Here is a 21272-nt window from a genome sequence, read left to right as displayed (position 1 = left end):
ACAAGAAAATGGGGATAACGGTGGTTCCCATCTCCTGGGACTACTGTGAAGAAGAAATGAGCTCAGGGTGGCGTCATCATCACCAAGATGGAAATAACCTGGGCAGCCCCTTGGGCAAGCTCTGTCCCCAGTGTGTGTTCTGTTCCGCTCACACAGACCCAGAAAGAGGAGCCAGCCAGGTGACAGTATGAAACACACATGCTGAGTATGCAGAGCTGGGAACTCTGTTCCCTGCACGTGCTCCAGGCCCTGCCAATGGTGCATGACCAGTCACCAGCCAAGCGTGGCGCTGAGAATGTATGTGGCCTCCCTGAGGCTTTGCTCAGTCCCCTCCCTCCACACCCACAGAAAGAGGTGTGCACACATGCAAAATAGCAATAATAATAGTATGAGATGGCAGCTGAGACCTGTGCAGCTGATGACAGTTTGAAAGAAGGATGAGCAGGCTCTCTTCCATCTGCCCACCAACTTTTCAAATTACTTTTACCCATCTTCAAAATTACATCTGCTTTTAGCAAGAATTACCGACGTGATAAAGATGGGAGTGTTCACTATGCAAGGGCAGGTAAGTTGCTCTGTGCCACTGGGGGTTTAACCCTTAAAAGCAGAGGGGTCTCCCTTCAGCTGCTGCAGGATCCTGGTGGAAGGGGGCACAGATGACATGAAAACCCAGGGAGCCATGCCTGCTGCTGGGATCCGGGCTTACCCACCTCCTGCCCCTACCCAAAACTGTCGGGACACGAAGCCTTGCCCAGAGCCTCAAATGCCCAGGGGCTTGGCCAGGCCACAGACTGTGCAGGGGAATGTGTGCACACTGCCTGCTTTATCCCATGGCTGTGCCCGCCATAGGTTATGCAGCAGCAGTGGGCACGCACAATTCAGTTGAATTCAGGGAAGCCAGCAAGTGCTAGGGAATTTCGATGGATGACCTAAGCATGGTCAGGTGTCTATTTAGAAAAATATACACGGCCAGGCGCGGTGGCTCATACCTGTAATCCCAGCACTTTGGGAGGCCGAGGTGGGCGGATCACAAGGTCAAGAGATCTAGACCATCCTGGCCAACATGGTGAAACCCCGTCTCTACTAAAAATACAAAAATTAGCTGAGTTTGGTGGCACACATGTGTAATCCCAGCTACTCATGAGGCTGAGGCAGGAGAATCGCTTGAACCTGGGAGGCAGAGGTTGCAGTGAGCCGAGATGGCACCACTGCACTCCAGCCTGGTGACAGAGCGAGACTCTGTCTCAAAAAAAAAAATAAATAAATAAAAAAAGAAAAGAAAAAGAAAAATATACACTTAGGAGGGCGAGGCAGGCGGATCACTTGAGGTCAGGAGTTCGAGACCAGCCTGGCCAACATGGTGAAACCCTGTCTGTCTCTACTAAAGATACAAAACTTAGCTGGGTGTGGTGGTGCACACCTGCAGTTCCAGCTACTCAGGAGGCTGGGGCAGGAGAATCGCTTGAACCTGGGAGACGGAGGGTCCAGTGAGCAAAGATTGCGCCACTGCACTCCAGCCTGGGCAACAAGCAAGACTCCGTATCCAAGAAAACAAAACAAAACAAAAACAAAAAACAAAAAAGCAAAACAAAACAAAAAAAACCACTTAATGTACATGATGTGGTAGAAGAAAAGCACTTATTAGTGAGAATTGCCGCCTCCTCCTAAGAAGAGAGTGTCCCCTACTGCAGGGTGCTTTGCTTCTTAATCAGGCTCAGGATGGAGGGCCTGAGGCCATTGAGACCATGCCTGGAACAAGGAGGCAGACAGCCAGGCTGGTGACTACAGAGTGCCACCCACACAGATGGTGGAGCCAGCATCTCTGTGCTCCACCTATGAAGTGGCCGGCAGTCCTTCCCAGGAGGGTGTGAGCTGAGGTCTCCTGGGTGCACCAGCCAGCCCACAGCACAGAGCCTGCCTGTTGGTCTCTACCCACAGGGTGTCCCCTGCTGCTCCAGCATCAGATTTGGGACACCACCACCCCCGCCCCACCAGAGGGCATCACCTATGCCTAGGTAAGTGCTCATCTTAGGGACAAATAAGAACATAATCAACTTCAGAAATGTCTGCAGGTCTGGCAGGCTCTGCCTCTGCTGCCCCATGCAGACCTCAGCCCAGGGCACCCTTCCTGGTGCTGCACTGGCTATGTTGTGGATCTGCCTTTCCAGGGCTGGCCTTGTAGACCCTGACCCAGGGAGCAGCTGGGCTGGCCCCACTTCCAACTAGCAGCAGGCAAGGGTGGGACAGAGCCAGACTGCAGCCTCCCCAAGGCACGGCTTTGACTGTTTTAAAAAACTTAAAATGGCCAGGGGTGGTGGCTCACGCCTGTAATCCCAGCACTTTGTGACGCCAAGGTGGGTGGATCACCTGAGGTCAGGAGTTCAAAACCAGCCTGGCCAACATGGTGAAACCCCATCTCCACAAAAAATTCAAAAATTAGCTGAGCATGGTGGCAGGCACCTGTAATCCTGGCTACTCGGGAGGCTGAGGCAGGAAAATTGCTTGAACCCAGGAGGCAGAGGTTGCAGTGGAGATTGTACCATTGCACCCTAGCGTGGGTGACAGAGTGAGACTCCATCTCAAAAAAAAAAAACCCAATAAACAAAAGAACTAAAAATGTCCTTTATGCTTGGAGTCAAACATTCAAACAGAATAAAGGAGACAATAGGAATGCTACCACCCCAGACCCCAGGCCTCTTACCTGGCGGTCTCAGTCAGTTCAGGCCGCTATGACAAAGGACCACAGACTGGGTGGCTTATAAATAGCAGGCATTTATTTCTCATAGTTCTGGAGGCTGGAAGTCCCAGATCAAGGTGCCAGTATCGTCAGGTCCTGGGGAGGGCTCTCTTCAGGTTGCAGATGGCCACATGGCAGGGAAAGAGGAAAAGAGCTTGGGGTCTCCATCCTCTTGACCTAAACTCCCAAGGGTCCCACCTCCTAATACCATCACACTGGGGCTGAAAATTTCTACATATGAATTTGGTGGGAGGAGTACACAAGCATTCAGTTCATAGCACCAGAGGAAACCCAGAGAAAACACGCTAATGTCCATGTTTTATGCATCCTACCAGGAGTTTCTGTGCACACATACACACACACGTATTCGAACAAATGAGATAAATCTATACACATACCCTCTAGCTTCCTCTTTTTCATGAAACAATATACTCTGAAGATTGCTGCATTTCATAGACCTAAATATACCTCCTCTTTTTTTTTAGACAGAGTTTCACTCTGAAGTTTCACTTGGAGTTATCCAGGCTGGAGTGCAGGGGCGTGATCTTGGCTCACTGTAAACTCCGCCTTCCGGGTTCCAGTGATTCTCCTGCCTCAGCCTCCCAAGTAGCCAGGATTACAGGTGCCCGCCACCACACCTGGCTAGTTTTTGTATTTTTAGCACAGATGGGGTTTCACCATGTTGGTCAGGCTGGTCTCGAACTCCTGACCTCAGGTGATCAGCCCGCCTCAGCCTCCCAAAGTGCTGGGATTACACCGCGAGAGCCACCACACATGGCCACCTCCCTCTTTTTTAATGACTGCATTGTAATGCAGACCTAGGGATGTGATGTAATTAATCTTGATAGTGCTTAAGTTGTCTCTATCCTTTTCCAATCACTACAATGCTTTGATGAACCTCTGTATTACATGTCTTGACAAGACTCTGAAGTGGGCTTGCTGGGCCAGAGCACATATGTGTGCAGTTCTGGTAAATGTGACTACATTCCCCCATGGAGCATGTCCCTTCAGCTCACTCGAAAGGCAATTGTCAAAATTTGGAACTTGCCGATCTGATAGCGGAAAGTAGGATTTCATTGATATTTCAGTTTGCGTTTCTCTTATTGTAATGACAGTCAGCATATTTTTGAATGTTTAGAGGCATTTTTCTTTTCTGGGAAGGATTTCTTCCCGTTGCCCATTTTCCAATTCAGTTGTTGGATTTCTTTCTTTGATTTATAGTGGCCCTTTGCCTGTGACATAAGTTGCATATATTATTGTGCATATGATTCTGTTTTCACATAGACATAAGTATACCTTATTCTTTTTCATGACTGCAGGGTAAATTCCTTCTTACAAATATGCCATAATTTTTTTTCTGTTTATCTTTTTTTTTTTTTAAACTTTAAGCAGGATGTTTTCTGCCATGCAGATATATTTTTTTCTTATCTGGTAGAATAAATCAATTATGTTGTTTATGGCCACAGGGTTTGCAAGATCATTAAAAAGTTCACCCGTTTCCAAGATTACAGGGGTGTGTGTGTGTGTGTTTGAGACAGAGTCTTGTTCTGTCACCCAGGCTGGACTGCAGTAGCACAATCTTGGCTCACTGCAGCCTCCACCTTCTGGGTTCAAGCGATCCTCCTGCCTCAGCCTCCTGAGTAGCTGGGACTACAAGCACGCCATCATGCCCAGTTGACTTTTGTATTTTTAGTAGAGTCAGAATTTCATCATGTTGGTTGGGGTGATCTCAATCTTCTGACCTCAAATGATCTGACTGCCTTGGCCACCCAAAGTGCTGGGATTACAGGCTTAAGCCACCGCGACCCACCAACAGTTTTGTTTTGTTTGTTTTTTGTTTTTAATCATTTTCTTCCGGTATTTTTTTGGTTTCCATCTTTGATCCATCAGGCTCCTTCTGGAGGGAGTGGGCCAGCATAGCTCCATAAAGCCACATCCCCATTATAGTAAAAGTCACCACCTGGAAGGCTGTCTGGTCCCCAGCTTTGCACCCCATGGTCAGGCCACTATGCCTGAGTGGAATTGTCTCCTAAACACAGCCCCACTGAAAGGGGAAGCCAGCGGGACTTCCTGGGTCCAGTGGGGAGTTGGAGAACTTTTCTGTCTTACAAGAGGATTGTAAAACGAACCAATCAGCACTCCGTAGCTAGGCTTGTAAAACGCACCAATCAGCGCTCTGTAGCTAGTACGGAGATTGTAAAATGCACCAATCAGTGACCTGTAAAAACTCACCAATCAGTGCTCTGTAGCTAGCAAGAGATTTGTAAAATACACCAATCAGCACTCTGTAAAATGGACCAATCAGCAGGATTCTAAAAGTAACCAATCGCAGGGAGGATTGAGAAAAGGGCATTCTGATAGGACAGGAACAGGACATGGGCGGGGACAAATAAGGGAATAAAAGCTGCCTCCTCCCCGCACCACCTCCCCCAGTCCAGCCAGCAGCGGCAACTTGCTCTGGTGTTCTTCCATACTGTGGAAGCTTTGTTATTTTGCTCTTCACAGTAACTCTTGCTGCTGTTCACCCTTTGGGTCCTTGCCATTTTTGAGAGCTGTAACACCAGGAAGGCCAGTGGCTCCATTCTTAAAATTAGCGAGCCGACAAACCCACTGGAAGGAACCAGCTCCGGACCCACCACTCCCTCCTATTACAAGCACAGTGTTCTTAGAGCTGGGAACAGGGCTCCGGCCGGCTTCCAGCTGCTCACGCTGGCAGAGGAAAGGCCAACCGCACTGTGTGAAGTGAAGGCAAGGCCGCTCTAGGTTTGTGCCGCGTGGTCTTGCCAGCCCGTTTCTCCATCTACCCCTGGACACCACCACCGTTCATATGTGAGCTGCGACTTTGTGTCAGGAGCTGTCATGGCGCAGGATGGGATAATGGGCACACCTGGGGGAGCCCGCGTCATGGCACATTGCAGCTGCCTTGCTGAGTCTAGTAGAGAATCCGGCCTGAGCCCCGGCCAAGAGTGAGAGCCAGCCACGACTGAGGGAGGGAAGGCAACTGCCAGGAGGAAGGGCAAGTGCAAAAAGATCCCGGGCAGGGCACAGCAGGCCACTGAGGACCAAGTCTAGCTGTGTCTACCGAGATCCACTGCTGAGACCGCAGCACACAGGGCACACGGTCCCAGGCAAAACCGAGCAAAATAGAGGTCCCCCTGCACACCCGTCGGCCAACCACAGGGCAGGCGCAAGAACGAAACCACCCACACCTCACACCAGAAGAGGGAGAGCTGGCGAACTTTTGGGGCGTGCCAGCTCTTCAGGGAAGGCCAGGTTCTGGCACCTGTCAGGCTCAGGCTCCAGTTCTGATTTAAAAACTCTGATGCTCACGCCTGTAATCCCAGCAGTTTGGGAGGCGGAGGCCCACGGATCACGAGGTCAGGAGTTCGAGACCAGCCTGGCCAACATGGTGAAACCACGTCTCTACCAAAAATACAAAAATTAGCCGGGCGTGGTGGGCACCTGTAATCCCAGCTACTCTGGGAGGCTGAGGCAGGAGAATCGCTTGAAACCAGAAGGCAGAGGTTACAGTGAGCCAAGATCATGCCACTGCACTCCAGCCTGGGGGAAAGAGTGAGACTCCATCTCAAAAAACAACAACAACAAAAAACTCTGATGCTGTTTTCTCATCTATAAAATGAGGTGACACTACGGCAGCCCCTGACACTGTAAACCATCAAATCAGCAAGCATTTCTCAGTGGGTGTGTTACAGGAAAGGGATCCCGATCCAGATCCCAAGAGGTGGTTCTTGGATTTTGGGCAAGAAAGAATTCAGGGCGAGTCCGCAGAATAAAGTGAAAGTAAGTTTATTAGGAAAGTAAAGGGGTAAAAGAACGGCTGCTCCATAGACAGAACAGCCCCAAGGGCTGTGGGTTGCCCATTTTTATGGTTATTTCTTGATGATATGCTAAACAGGAGGTGGATTATTCATGCTTCCCCTTTTCAGACCATACAGGGTAACTTCCTGATGTTCCCATGGTATTTGTAAACTGTCATGGTGCTGGTGGGAGTGTAGCAGTGAGGACCACCAGAGGACACATCTTGTTGCCATTTTGGGTTTTAGCCAGCTTTTTTACTGCAACCTGTTTCATCAGCAAGGTCTTTATGATCTGTATTTTGTGCCGACCTCATATCTCATCCTGTGACTTAGAATGCCTTAACCATCTGGGAATGCAGCCCAGTAGGTCTTAGCCTTATTTTACCGGCCGCTATTCGAAATAGAGTTGCTCTGGTTCAAATGCCTCGGACAAGTGTGGAGGGAAGGTGGTGAGTGGAGCCCACCCACCACCAAGTCACACGCACCCACACTCCTCCTGAATCATATTTTCTAGGCATCTTACTAATTTAATCCCCACAACAACGAGCTGCGGAAGGTTGTTTCTCTCACAGATTTCTGCATATTCTCTGTACTTGTAGGATTTGGGGGAACAAGTCAAGTTACACAAGCTAAACCCTGAAACGTGAGCCCCACAGCTCCTCATCCCTCTCCTAGAGCCGGTGGCCTACGTGCCAGGTCCCCGACAAATGCTGGCTCCATGGCAGCTGCCATCACTTCCCCGGAGAAGTGCCAGTCTGCAGGGCAATCTCGAGGTCCTCGTGCGGGTGACCAGCTGTGGCACGGCCAGCACGGCCCAGGGAAGCAGGGGCTGTGCTGCCCCTCAGGTGTCTCATGGGGGCCCTTGGCGGCCCCAGCAGAGGGTTTGCCTGTGAGAAAATCGGGAAGTGCTGCTTTTTACAGGGCTGCCTTCAATTATTTCAGCTGCTCCGAGGTATTTCAAAGTCAGACCAAATAAACATTTGCATCTAAAAAAGGCGAAACAGGGTCATTTGAAATAGAGAAGAAAGCCTTTCCCATATCCGGAGGGTGTGGCCGGACGTTCAGGAGCAGCGGCAAGGGTTGGCTCTGGTTTTGTGCCTGTGCCAGGGCACCTACCCCAGCCCCTGCTTCAGGAGGGAAGTTATTTTCTTTTAAATCAAATGTGTGGCGACCTAAGTTTCCTTTCCCTGATTTGCTCCGTGGTCACCCTGGGCCCCCTGCTGCTGTCAGGTCAACATTTTTAAAGGGCTCTCTGTGCTTTTCCTAAGAAGGGGACCACAACAGACTCGACAGTATCCACTGGTTGGGCCGAAGGCAGGAGGAAGGGCGGCGCCCCCAAACTCCCAGGCCGCCTGCAGCACCCCCCACGCGACGCTCTCCGCCTCTGGGGAGCATCCTGCCACCCCCCTCCCCCCCCCCCCACACACATCCCCGCTACACCCCGCCTTCTCACGCTTGGCCAGGCGCTCTGGAGATGTCGGAGAGCCAGGCTTTTCCTGAAGAATCGGGATTGGAAGGCGGTGAGGGCATCAGGTTTTTTATTCTCTTTTCTTCTAGCAATTACGCCCCCGTGGCTAAATTAAACTCCCATTGGCTAAATTAGGCCCGAAGAGAGGGGCAGCTGCTGCTAAGCTGTGTATGTTGTCCCCCTAGGACTTCCACCGTTTGCTGAGCTCCACATGACAACAGCAGACCACAGGCCGCACTGATCCCACCTGGCTTACAGGTGCTGTCACACAGGTACGCCTTCTTGTGGATCATCAGTCACCATTTGCCCTTCGCAACAACCCTGTCTTGGAGGAAGGTCTTTGCCGACACCCGCCTCTCCCACCCTTAGGCTCCCTTGCTCCTTCATTCAACCATTGTTTACATTTCGTTCAGGACTGCTGACTAAACACTTTCAAGCACAGCGGACCCTTGAACAACGCAGGTTCAGACTGTACAGGTCCATCCACAGGGATGTTTTTCAATCAGTTACACCAAGTGTCCCTGCCTCTCCTGCCTCCCTTCCCACCTCCTCCATGTCTTCCTCTCTGTCACCCTGAGGCAGCAAGACCAGCCCCTCCTCCTCAGCCACTCAACGTGAAGACAACGAGGATGAAGACTTCTATGATAATCCACTTCCACTTAGTAAATACTTTCTCTTATGATATTCTTAATGACATTTTATTTTCCCTACCTTATTCTAAGAATACAGTATAAATACACATACAAAGTACGTGTTAACTGACTTTTTAATGTTACCAGTAAGGCTTCCAGTTAACAGTAGGCTATTTATTAGTTAAGTTTGGAGGGAGCCTGAAGTTATACAAGGGTTTCTGACTGCGTGAGGGGTTGGCTTTCCAACCCTCACATTGTTCAAGGCTCAACTGCACCTCTCCTACCTATCTCCCCCACCCTCTGATGTAGTAGGATAAATATAAAAACACTTAGATGTCCTTGAAAACCAGGAAAAATGCCACCAACAGACTAGAACATTGGAGAATTTCTGGAAGATATAAAGCAGAGGAGATCAGATTTGTGGTGAAATGCAATAGAGCCAATGGCCTGCAGGTGGGAGACCATCTCAAGTCTGGAAATGGGGTAGGGTGGGGGCAGTGGAGAAGGAATGAGTCATGGAGCTTGGATGCGGTAAGCACACAAAGGGCTACCCAGGTGGCTGAGGCAGTGTCCTGCCTGTCCCCAGGGTAAAGTCTGAGTGCAGCATTCAGACTGAAGGCAAAGATGCACCGGGAGCCTCCAGAGCCAACACTGGCCCAAAGAGAGAAGCAGGGGCCCACCCAGGTGACTGCCAGGCACCGTCAGCCACACTGACAGGGAGAGCGGCCCAGATCAGAGGCCCAGGAAGGCACTCTGCCTTTGCAATGTCCTGGCCTGTCTCCATGACCACAAGTGCCCAGTGGTGCCAGGGTTGCCAGACAGTGGTGGTTTAATTGTGTGCAAGAACTACTCTGCACGGCAAGAATGATTGGTTGAGGCTGACAGATCGCAAACACACTGCACTCAGGAACCCTTCACCTTCTTAGAAATGGCTGAGGGTCTCAGCGAGCTTTCATTCATGAGAGTTTATCTATCAATATTTACGGTAGTAGAAGTTCAAGTGGAAAAAAATTTAAATATTCATTTATTTTAAAATAATAATAATGGCATGCTAACATAAATAACACTTATACATGCTGGGTGCGGTGGCTCACGCCTGTAATCCCAGCACTTTGGGAGGCCAAGGTGGGCAGATCACTTGAGGTCAGGAGTTGGAGACCAGCCTGGCCAACATGGTGAAACCATGTCTCTACTAAAAATACAAAAATTAGCCAGGCGTGGCGGCATACGCCTGTAATCCCAGCTACTTGGGAGGCTGAGGAAGGAGAATCGCTTGAACCCGGAAGGCAGAGGTTGCAGTGAGCCAAGATCGTGCCACTGCACTCCAGCCTGGGTGACTCCGTCTCAAAAAATAAAAAGCAAATAGCTACATTTCTTCTAAAAATAGTTTATTTAGTAAGCAGAGTGACATCATTATACATGTATATCATTATACATATATGTGTGTATGTATACATCTATTGTATATATAAAAATACATATATATTTTATACATATTATATTATGTATTATATATTACATTATAATATATAAAATATAATATTACATATACATAATGTAACATATAATGTATATTATGTTATATTATATATTATTATATATTTTATATATATAATATACATTATATATGATATATAATGTATATTATATTTTATATATCATATATAATATATATCATATAATATATAATATATAATATAATACATAATATAATATATAATAAGATATATGATATCATAGATGATATATCTATGATATAGATGATATATCATATGATATATGATATCACATATGATATATGATGTGATATATGATATCATATCATAGATGATATATCATATATCATATATTATATATATCATATATCATATATATCATATATATGATATATATCATATCATATATCATATATATCATATATTATATACTATATTATATATCATATATACTATATCATATATTATATACTATATTATATATCATATATCATATGATATATAATATAGTATATATCATATATAATATAGTATATATGATATATACTATATTATATATCATATATAATATAGTATATAAGATATATACTATATTATATATCATATATAATATATATCATATACTATGTAATATATTATGTATCATATAATATATGATATATATTATATGATATATTATATGATATAATATATAATATATTATATCATATAATATATAATATATTATATGATATAATATATACTATCTTCTATGATATAATATATACTATATTATATGATATTATATATACTATCTTCTATGATATAATATATACTATCTTCTATGATATAATATATTATATAATCTATTATATATTATATAATATATTACATAATATATTATATATTATGTAATATATTACATAATATATTATATTATATATAATAATATATAATATATTATATGATATATTATATTATATATTATGTATTATATATTATGATATATAATTTATACATATTATATATTATATATTGTTATATGCAATATAATATATTATATTATTATATACAATATAATATATTATATTATTATATACAATATAATATATTATATTATTATATACAATATAATATATTGTATATTATTATATACAATATAATATATTGTATACTATTATATACAATATAATATATTCTATATACGATTATATACAATATAATATATTCTATATACGATTATAGATAATATATTTACGATTATATATAATATATTATATATACGATTATATATAATATATATTATATATTATATTATATATCATATATTACATTATATATAATATATTATATTATATATTACATTATATATAATATATTATATTATATATTACATTATATATAATATATTATATTATATATTACATTATATATAATATATTATATTATATATTACATTATATATAATATATTATACTGTATATTACATTATATATAATATATTATACTGTATATTACATTATATATAATATATTATATTATATATTATATTATATATAATATATTATATTATATATTATATTATATATAATATATTATAATATATAATATATTATATTATGTATTATATTATATATAATATATTATATTTTATATTATATTATATATACTATATTATATTTTATATTATATATAATATAATATATTATATTTTATATTATATATTATATTATATATAATATTATATTATATATTATATTATATATAATCTATTATATTATATATTATATTATATATATTATATTATGTATTATATTATATATAATATATTATATTATATATTATATTATACGTGATATATTATATTATATATTATATTATATGTGATATATGATATTATATATTATTATACGTGATATATGATATTATATATTATTATACGTGATACATGATATTATATATTATACGTGATACATGATATTATATATTATTATACGTGATACATGATATTACATATATTATTATACGTGATACATGATATTATATATTATTATACGTGATACATGATATTATATATTATTATACGTGATACATGATATTATATATATTATTATATAATATATGATATATATTATTATATAATATACGATATGATATATATTATTATATAATATACGATATAATATATATTATTATATAATATACGATATTATATATTATATTATATATATTATATATCATATATTATATAATATCATATATCATATATTATTATATATCATATATCATATATTATATATCATATATCATATATTAGTATATATCATATATCATATATTATTATATATCATATATTATATATTATTATATATCATATATTATATATTATTATATATCATATATTATATATTATTATATATCATATATTATATATTATTATATATCATATATTATATATTATTATATATCATATATTATTATATATAATATATGATATATTATAATATATAAGATATCATATATTATTATATATAATATATGATATATTATTATATATAATACATCATATATTAGTATATATAATATATTATACATTATATATTATTATATATAATATATTATACATTATTATATAATATATTATATATTATTATATAAAATATGTTATATATTATTATATAATATATCATATATTATTATATAAAATATGTCATATATTATTATATATAATATATCATATATTATGATATAATATATGATATATCATTATATATAATATATCATATATTATGATATAATATATGATATATTATTATATATAATATATCATATATTATGATATAATATATGATATATTATTATATATAATATATACCATTATATATAATATATATTATATATAATCTATTATTATATATAATAGATTATATGTATTATTATATATAATACATATTATTATATATAATAGATTATATGTATTATTATATATAATAGATTATATGTATTATTATATATAATATATTATATGTATTATTATATATAATATATTATATGTATTATATTATATAATATATTAAATATATTATATAGAATATATTATATGTATGATTATATATAATATATTCTATATATTATATAGAATATATTATTATATATAATATATTCTATATATTATATAGAATATATTGTATACGTTATTATATAATATATTCTATATAATATATTCTAGACATTATTATATATAATATATTCTATATAATAGATAATATATTATATATAATATATTATATTTTATTATATATAATATATTATATTTTATTATATATAATATATTATATTTTCTTGTATATAATATATTATATATTATTAGATATAATATATTATATATTATTGTATATAATATATTATATATCATTAGATATAATATATTATATATTATTATATGTAATATATTATATAATATATTATATATTATTATATATAATATATTATATATTATATATAATATATTATATTATATATTACATATTATTATATAATATATTATATTATATATTATATATCATTATATATAATATATTACATTATATATCATTATATATAATATATTACATTATATATCATTATATATATACATATTTTATATATATGTATTTTTTTGAGAAGCGTTTCATTCTGTCACCCAGGCTGGAGTGCAATGGCGCTATCTCGGCTCATTGCAACCTCCACATCCTGGATTCAAGTGATTCTCCTGCCTCAGCCTACTGAGTAGCTCGGATTACAGACATGCGCCACAATGTCCGGCTAATTTTGTATTTTTAGTAGAGATGGGGTTTCACCATGTTGGTCAGGCTGGTGTTAAACTCCTGACCTCAGATGATCTGCCCACCTTGGCCTCCCAAAGTACTGGGTTTACAGGCGTGAGCCACCACCCCTGGCCCATTTTATATTTTTAAAAATCTCCCCAGTGGGCTGGGCATGGTGGCTCACGCCTGTAATCCCAGCACTCTGGGAGGCCGAGGCAGGCGAGTCACCTGAGGTCAGGAGTTTGAGACCAGCCTGACCAACATGGTGAAGCCCCGTCTCTACCAAAAATACAAAAAATTAGCCAGGCGTGGTGGTGCGTGGCTGTAATCCCAGCTACTCAGGAGGCTGAGACAGGAGAACCGCTTGAACCCGGGAAGCAGAGGCTGCAGTGAGCTGAGATGGTGCCACTGCATTGCAGCCCGAGCAGCAAGAGTGAAACTGTCTCAAAACAAAACAAAACAAAACAAAGTCTGGCTTAATAGCTGGATTTTCTTTTTTGTTATTGTATTTTTTAATTTTTATGTATTTATGTATTTAATTTTTATGTATTTAATTTTTTAAATTTGTTTATTGAGACAGAGTCTCACTCTGTCACGCAGGCTGCAATGCAGTGGCACAATCTCGGCTCACTGCAACCTCTGCGGGATTACAGGAATGCACCACCACGCCTAGCTATTTTTTTTGTGTGTGTGTGTATTTTTAGTAGAGATGGGGTTTCAGCATGTTGGCCAGGCTGGTCTCAAACTCCTGACCTCAAGTGGTCTGTCTGCCTCAGCCTCCCAAAGTGTTGGGATTACAGGCATGAGCCACCATGCCCAGCCAACAGCTGGATTTTCATACCTCCTTCTTTCAAGCTGTAGTGATAACACACATCATGTAGACTCTGGAAAACTCCACTGAACACCCATTTGAATATGTGCTGCTGAAGTGAGCACCTGAACACCCATTAGGAAAAACAAAAGTCTTTTTTATTCCTATTAAATAGTTTTGGCTTTGCAGACACCCAGAAAGAGTCTTAAGAACCCTTAGGGGTCCATGGATCTCACTTTGAAAACCACTCTCTGGACGTTCATTTACAAATGGGATCAGACAATCAAGAATCCCCAGACATCTGAAGGAAACCAACAGCCTGCAGAAGAAGTAGACAGAACCCTGGAGAAAAGAGGATAATAATGCAGGAATCAGAAGAAGACATTAAAATCAGCATAATTCATATCCTCTGAAAGGTTCAATAAAATATAAGAACCAGTTAGATGGCAAGTGGGCACAGAGCAAATATACAAAAATCAATACTTTCCATAGATACCATTAAATAATCAATAGGAGAGGACATTTGCAATACCAACAACAATCATAAATAATCTTGGCATAGGCATAACCAAAATTCTGGAGAACCTACCTAAAGAAAAATGTTTAATCGTATTAAAGGACATAAATTGAGAGATGTATTATGTTTCCTGTAGGAAGCGTCAATATTGTAAAGGTGGCAATTATTTGAGTTGCTCAGTGAACTGTCCTCTGCATTATACTAGGTTGAGTGGGATTTCTGTCACGAGTATGCACCAAGAGTCATAACTAATATATCTTCTAGGTCAGCAGTCCTCAGCCTTTTTGGCACCAGGGACCAGTTTCATGGACGACAATTTTTCCACAGACCCGGGCTGAGCGGGGGATGGTTTCAGGGTGAACCTGTTCCACCTCGGATCATCAGGCATTAGAGTCTCATAAGGAGTGCGCAACCTAGATCCCTCATATGCACAGTTCACAGTAGGGTTTGTGCTCCTATGAGAATCTAATGTCGCTGCTGGTCTGACAGGAGGCGGAGCTCAGGCGGTCATGCTCCTGCGCCTGCTACTCATCTTCTGCTATGTAGCCTGGTTCTTAACAAACCACAGACAGGGAATAGTCTGCAGCCCTGGGTTTGGGGACCACTGCTCTAGGTTGAAAGCCGCTCCAAATAAAATAAAGAGACAAGTGACTGATTACAAGAAGATGTTTGCAAGATATATAATAGTCAAAAAGTTAATATACTTAATATGTAACATTCCTGGAGTCATAACATTTTAAGACAAAGAACCTTAAAATACAGGCAGATAATAGAAGCTAAATGAGAAGTATCTACATGCATGAAAACGAATCAACGTCTGAATTAGTTAGGGTAATAAAGCTCATCTGCTCTAACAAAGAGGCCTGATGATACAGAGGCTAGAAGAATAAACAGATCTGTTTCTGTATTAGGTTCTCCAGAGAACAGAAGCAATAGGAGAAACACACACACACAAACATATATATGATAAGTATGTGTATATTTATCTAATATATATTATAGATCTATATTAGACATGACATAGGATATATATATACACAGACACACATGCATACACATTTATTTTAAGGAATTTTGAAGAATTTATTTTAGGGAACTGTTTTAAGGGATTTATTTTAAGGAATTGGCTTCTGCGGTTGTGGAGGCTTGGTAAATCCAAAATCTGCAGAGTAAGCCGGTAGGGTGGAGACCGATATTGCAAGTTGGACTTCACAAGCAGTCGGCCAGCAGAATTCCTCCTTGCTCAGAGCAGGTCAGTCTCTTTTCTCTTAAGGTCTTCAACTGATGGGATGAGATCTGCCCTCATTGTGGAGAATAATCTGCTTTACTCAAAATCTTCTGATTTAAATGCTAATCTTATCTTAAAAAGTACTTTCACCGGTTGTGGTAGCTCAGGCCTGTAATCCCAGCACTTTGGGAGGCCGAGGTGGGCAGATCACTTTAGGTCAGGAGACCAGCCTGGCCAACATGGTGAAACCCCATCTCTACTAAAAATACAAAAATTAGCCAGGCATGGTGGCACATGCCTGTAATCCCAGCTACTTGGGAGGCTGAGTCACGAGAATCACTTGAACCTGGGAGGCGGAGGTTGCAGTGAGCCAAGATTGTGCCACTGCACTCCAGCCTGGGCAACAGAGTGAGACTCTGTCTCAATCAACCAATTAATTAATCAGTACCTTCATAAAAACATCTAGAATAGTGTCTAATCAAATATCTGAGTGATGTGGCCAGATATTTAAGTTAACACATAAAATGAGCCATCACTCTTTCTTTCTCAGATTATGGGTCTGAGCTGAGCAGCAGCTCTGCTCCTCCTGGTTCCCCAAAACCCCAGGACCCTTCTCTCCTGCTGCTCGCCTCCCCTTGGGCACTGCCACAGCCAGATTCTAGGCAGCTTGGAGGCCCAGGTACAGAAAGGCCCAGATAGGCCTCCTATCACAGGCCTGCTCTTACTCTGTCACTGAGAACTTGGTCCTGTGGACAAGCCTAACTGTAAAGCAGGCTAGAATTGTAGTTGAGCTCAGCAGCTGCTGCCCAGCCACAGATCTGTTGGGCTGGAAGAAAAGGAAAATGGATTGTTTTTTTTCTTTAGTAGAGATGAGGTCTTGCTGTGTTGCCCACGTTGGCTTGAATTCCTGAGTTCAAGGGATCTTCCTACCTTAGCCTCCCAAAGTGCTGGGATTACAGGCATGAGCAAAGCAAGAAGTCTCTACCCAACCTCCCTATTAAAAAGGAAATGTCAACTAAATCTGTGAACTACTTTCTTTTTTTTTTTTTGCTTATCAGATTGGCAAAAATTAAAAGTTTGTAATCAGTTGTATGTATCAGACAGGAGGGTTCTTAACCCATAGTAACAACTACAGAAAAAGATCTTATTTTGGAGGGCATTCCGAATCTTGAGGATGCAGGAGGAACAGGCTTGGAAAATGAGCAGGTGTCAAGAGGCCTCCCTAGGTCAATGGCAGAAGCAGGCTTGCTTGGACACTTTGGCCATGGGACATGATGCCACAGCTGGACAGAGTCACGGCCAGGCAATGCCACTAGCACCCCCATTGGACATTCTCTGCCTGTCCCAGGTCTGCAGATGCAGGGCCCTGGGGTTCTCTGCCCAAATGTCACTGTGCCCATTACCAGGGCCATATGGGCCTGTTGAAGCTTCCCTTTTCCTTACTCTATGACCTGAAGGGGATGGAGAGTCCTTTTCTGGTGGGGCGGGAGTGGGGGCTGGGGAGGTGGAGGTCCAGTATGGAGCTTGAGCCCGCAGGCTGGTGTAAGGTCCCCACTGTTTTGGAGGGTTTTACTAATGTCTCTAGAAATCTCAAACACACAGCCGGGCGCGGTGGCTCACGCTTGTAATCCCAGAACTTTGGGAGGTCGAGGCGGGTGGATCACGAGGTCAGGAGTTCAAGACCAGCCTGTCCAACACAGTGAAACCCCATCTCTACTTCAAATACAAAAATTAGCTGGGCATAGTGGCAGGCGCCTGTAATCCCAGATATTCGGGAGGCTGAGGCAGGAGAACTGCTTGAACCCGGGAGGCAGAGGTTGCAGTGAGCTGAGATCGTGCCACTGCACTCCAGCCTGGACAACAGAGCTAGACTCCATCTCAGAAAAAAAAAAAGAAAAATCTCAATGCCACATAGCCAGCAGTTCCTCTTCTAGGAATCTTCCACTGGTTGCAGAAAAGAACATATTCTTAGTGGAAACAGTAATTCATGGAATAATACGCATAAAAAAGTGGGAGGCCTCGTTGTTACCTTATGAGCTCTGGAGTCAGGCTCAAATTCTGACTTCCGTACTTAGTAGCTGTGTGATCCTGGGCAGGCTACTTAACCTCTCTGTGCCTTAGGCTCCTCATCTGAAAAATGCGAGTAATAGTAATAAACTTTACTGAGGTTCGTGGTGATTAAATTAATATTTGCAAAGTGCTCAGACCAAGATCTTGGCATTTGATGAATACTCATTACCCGTTAATTCTTTTTATGATATCCTGACCCCGTTTCTTCTATACAAAGCAGGTTAACACGCATCTGTGCATGTTGGTATGTGCCCAGAACTGTACACACGTACCCATTAACAATGGCTGCTTGGAAGTAGCGGTAAGAAAGAAATGTGAGTATCCATGTCCCTTTGTGATAGATTTATTTGTGAATTACTGTAACTTCCTATATCAGGCACTGACACTTGTGGACAGGTGGGTAGGTAATACGTAGTAGCTATGCACAGGGGTGAACAAGGACGAAGCAGGCAAAGCCCCTGCCCTGGCACAGGGGACTCTTCCAGGTCTGCCTCAGGCAGTGTAAGAAAGCCCCAAGGGGCCTGGGGTGCCCAGGAGCAGGGAAAGGGACTGAGGACCGGCGCTTCCCAGTGCCAGGCCACGGCACTCAGCATTAGCCATCCTGCTCCTCGAGGTTCTGGGGCCAGATTTCCCCCCAAGTACGCACGGTCATTCGGTGAACAAGTGCTCTCATCTGAAAGTGCACACGCCTCCGGCGGGCTGAACTGTGGGGAGGGTCCAGGCTCCATAGTGAACCGCCTCCCAGCAACAGGGCTCGCCCATCGGAGGCAGAGGTCTGGCAGGAAGGGCTGGGAAGGGCGGGGTCGGTGCGGCCTGAGCCCTAGACCCCTTAGGCCTGGAGGCGGATGTGCACTTCGCCCATTTCGACATTTCCTCGCCGGCTGGCCTCGGCCCAGGAAAGAGGCAGGGGTGCGGTTTCCCTCCGCCTCTCCCTCAGCCCTTCTCTCCCGCACCCCTCCTCCTCCTCCCACCGCTCCTTCCCCTCCTCCTTTCCCGCACCCCTCCTTTCTTTCTCGCTCATCTCTCTGCCCTCCTTCCCCTCTTCTTCTGCCCCTCCCCCTCTCCCTCCCCTCCCCGGGTCCTCTCCCTCCCGTTACCCCGCCTTGCCCTCCTCCTCCTCCTCGCGGCCCCCGCCCCGGAAACCTGGCTCGCCCCGGGAGGCTGAGGTGGGGCGCGCGGGGTGGTTCAGGGGCCCATCCTCTCCGCCTCCCGCGCGCCCCGCCCGACGGCTCGCACCTGCTTGGCGGCGGCCGCTGGATTATCGGCCTCGGGCTGAGGAGGCGGGAGGGAAAGTGGGTCAGCGCGGGGCCGCGGCAGGGCCGCTGTTGTGCTTGGAAAGGGGCCCGGGGTGCCGGAGGCCTCTCCTAGGCGCGGCGGCAGGAGCGCCCGCGCGTGACACTCCAGGCACAAAGGGGCCGGGCCTCCGCCTGCACTGGGGCTCGGGCGTGCGGAGAGAGGCCGTCGGGCGCCGCACGCATGGGCTGTATTCCCCATCCCGGCCACGGCGCGGGGCGGCGGGGGCCCGAGGCTCTCGTGTCACCGAGCGATGTCCCCAAGGCCTAATACCGTGAGCCGGAGCTAGCGCCCACCACGCCCGCTCTTCGTTCGCCCCCCCGGGCTAGAACTGGGCGGCTCCCTCCTCCGGACGCTGTCCCCGCCGCCCCGCCCTGCCCCCTGGTGTCAGCCACAGGCCTCAGCAGCCTGGCGTCCTCCTCCTGGGAGCATTTTTCAGACACCTCTGGGGTACACGGTCTCCTGACCGCTACGCCCATGCGGTCTGCCCAGGTCTGGGGGGGCGTTGGCTCTGTTTCAGGGAAACCTCCGAGGCTGATACCTGGCAGCAGCCCTGCGGAGGACTGCCCAGCCACTCACCTTCCGACCACCGTGCACCCCAGCAGCTCTGGGACGCCGGGCTCTGTGGGTGGGCTGGATCGGGCTGCAGACATGGGTCACTGTCCTAGAGCAAGGACTGGCTGCGAGAGCAAGGAGGGGACCAGGCCTTTGGGATGTCAGTCCCCAAGCTCCCCTCTGCTGTCCCCTGCACAGGAGCAGAAGGGCATGGCCGGAGGGTGAGGGTGCCCCAGCTGGCTTCCTGCACTGCCGCACACCTGTCCTGTGCGCCCCCCGCCCCCCGCGTGCTAGGACCCCACCGTCCTAACATGCCCAGAACTCTGGCTACTGCTGGAGCTGGGCCTCCTTCCTGGAGAGCCTATCCCCTGGGTCACCTGATGAATGTTTTACCCTGTTCCAGAAGCTTTCCAAGTCTCTCGCCAGAATGCCTCTCCAGCCCTTGGCTCCTGTTGCACAATCTGCATCCTTCTGTGCCCACGCCTGGCGCAGGCCTCTTCTCAGGCTCTGGGAGGCTGGCCTCTCTGAACGCTGGGCTGAGCCAGCTTCTGACCCAGGAGGGGCCCAGGGCTGCCACATTCTCACCCCGCTCCAGGTTTGAGAAGGTATTTCCATGGGAAGCCTATGTCAAGTGTGTACCCTTCCTGTGTGTCCTCACTTGTGTGCAGCAGTAACTGCACAAGGCTGTAGTCGGCACTGCCGAGCCTGGGGTGGCCCCTGAGCTTGTCTGAACCCAGCTGAGTGGAGCTCGATTGACAGGCAAGTGTTTGGTGTCCCCCTGGCTTGCAGAAGGGCTGATGTTAGCTCCTGAGACCACCATGTGTCTACTGCAGAAGGACAGCTGGACACCTGCAAGCCTCCT

The 21272-nt window shown here is 43.1% G+C and overlaps 1 protein-coding gene and 1 non-coding gene across 5 annotated transcripts; one reads left to right on the top strand and one right to left on the bottom strand.

The window, feature by feature from the left end:
* Window positions 1–409: 409 nt before the first annotated feature.
* On the top strand, window positions 410–8770 carry LINC03034 (long intergenic non-protein coding RNA 3034). Its single transcript, XR_008514075.1, has 4 exons — window positions 410–565; window positions 1939–2015; window positions 7824–8075; window positions 8209–8770. It is a non-coding gene; the product is annotated as a long intergenic non-protein coding RNA 3034 (transcript).
* LOC129050439 (uncharacterized) lies at window positions 6529–20185 on the bottom strand. 4 transcript variants are annotated; one of them, XR_008514073.1, is made up of 3 exons: window positions 19799–20185; window positions 18522–18622; window positions 14564–16560 (listed from the first exon to the last, which is right to left on the bottom strand). XR_008514073.1 is itself a non-coding variant. In XM_054532486.1 (2 exons), exons 1-2 carry the CDS (start codon window positions 20054–20056, stop codon window positions 7494–7496), a joined length of 306 nt encoding a protein of 101 aa, XP_054388461.1. In that variant the 5' UTR covers window positions 20057–20185; the 3' UTR covers window positions 6529–7493. The 4 variants fall into 4 exon arrangements, 1 of the variants encoding a protein (XP_054388461.1); XR_008514074.1 differs by having other exon boundaries at window positions 14564–15089; XM_054532486.1 differs by lacking the exons at window positions 14564–16560; window positions 18522–18622 and adding an exon at window positions 6529–7541.
* Between the last annotated feature and the right edge of the window lie 1087 nt (window positions 20186–21272).

Source organism: Pongo abelii, chromosome 16 (genome assembly GCF_028885655.2).
Source record: "Pongo abelii isolate AG06213 chromosome 16, NHGRI_mPonAbe1-v2.0_pri, whole genome shotgun sequence".
NCBI classification, from domain to species: domain Eukaryota; kingdom Metazoa; phylum Chordata; class Mammalia; order Primates; family Hominidae; genus Pongo; species Pongo abelii.
Note: the sequence above shows the minus strand (reverse complement) of the source record. Positions and strands in the feature narration are given on the sequence as shown.

Coding starts and splice junctions, on each gene's coding strand:
- LOC129050439 (XM_054532486.1), bottom strand. CDS start 20,056: ATGGGGAATACAGCCCATGCGTGCGGCGCCCGACGGCCTCTCTCCGCA. Junction 7,542..19,798: donor CAGCGGCCGCCGCCAAGCAG/GTGCGAGCCGTC, acceptor CGCCTTTTTTAG/ATGCAAATGTTTATTTGGTC.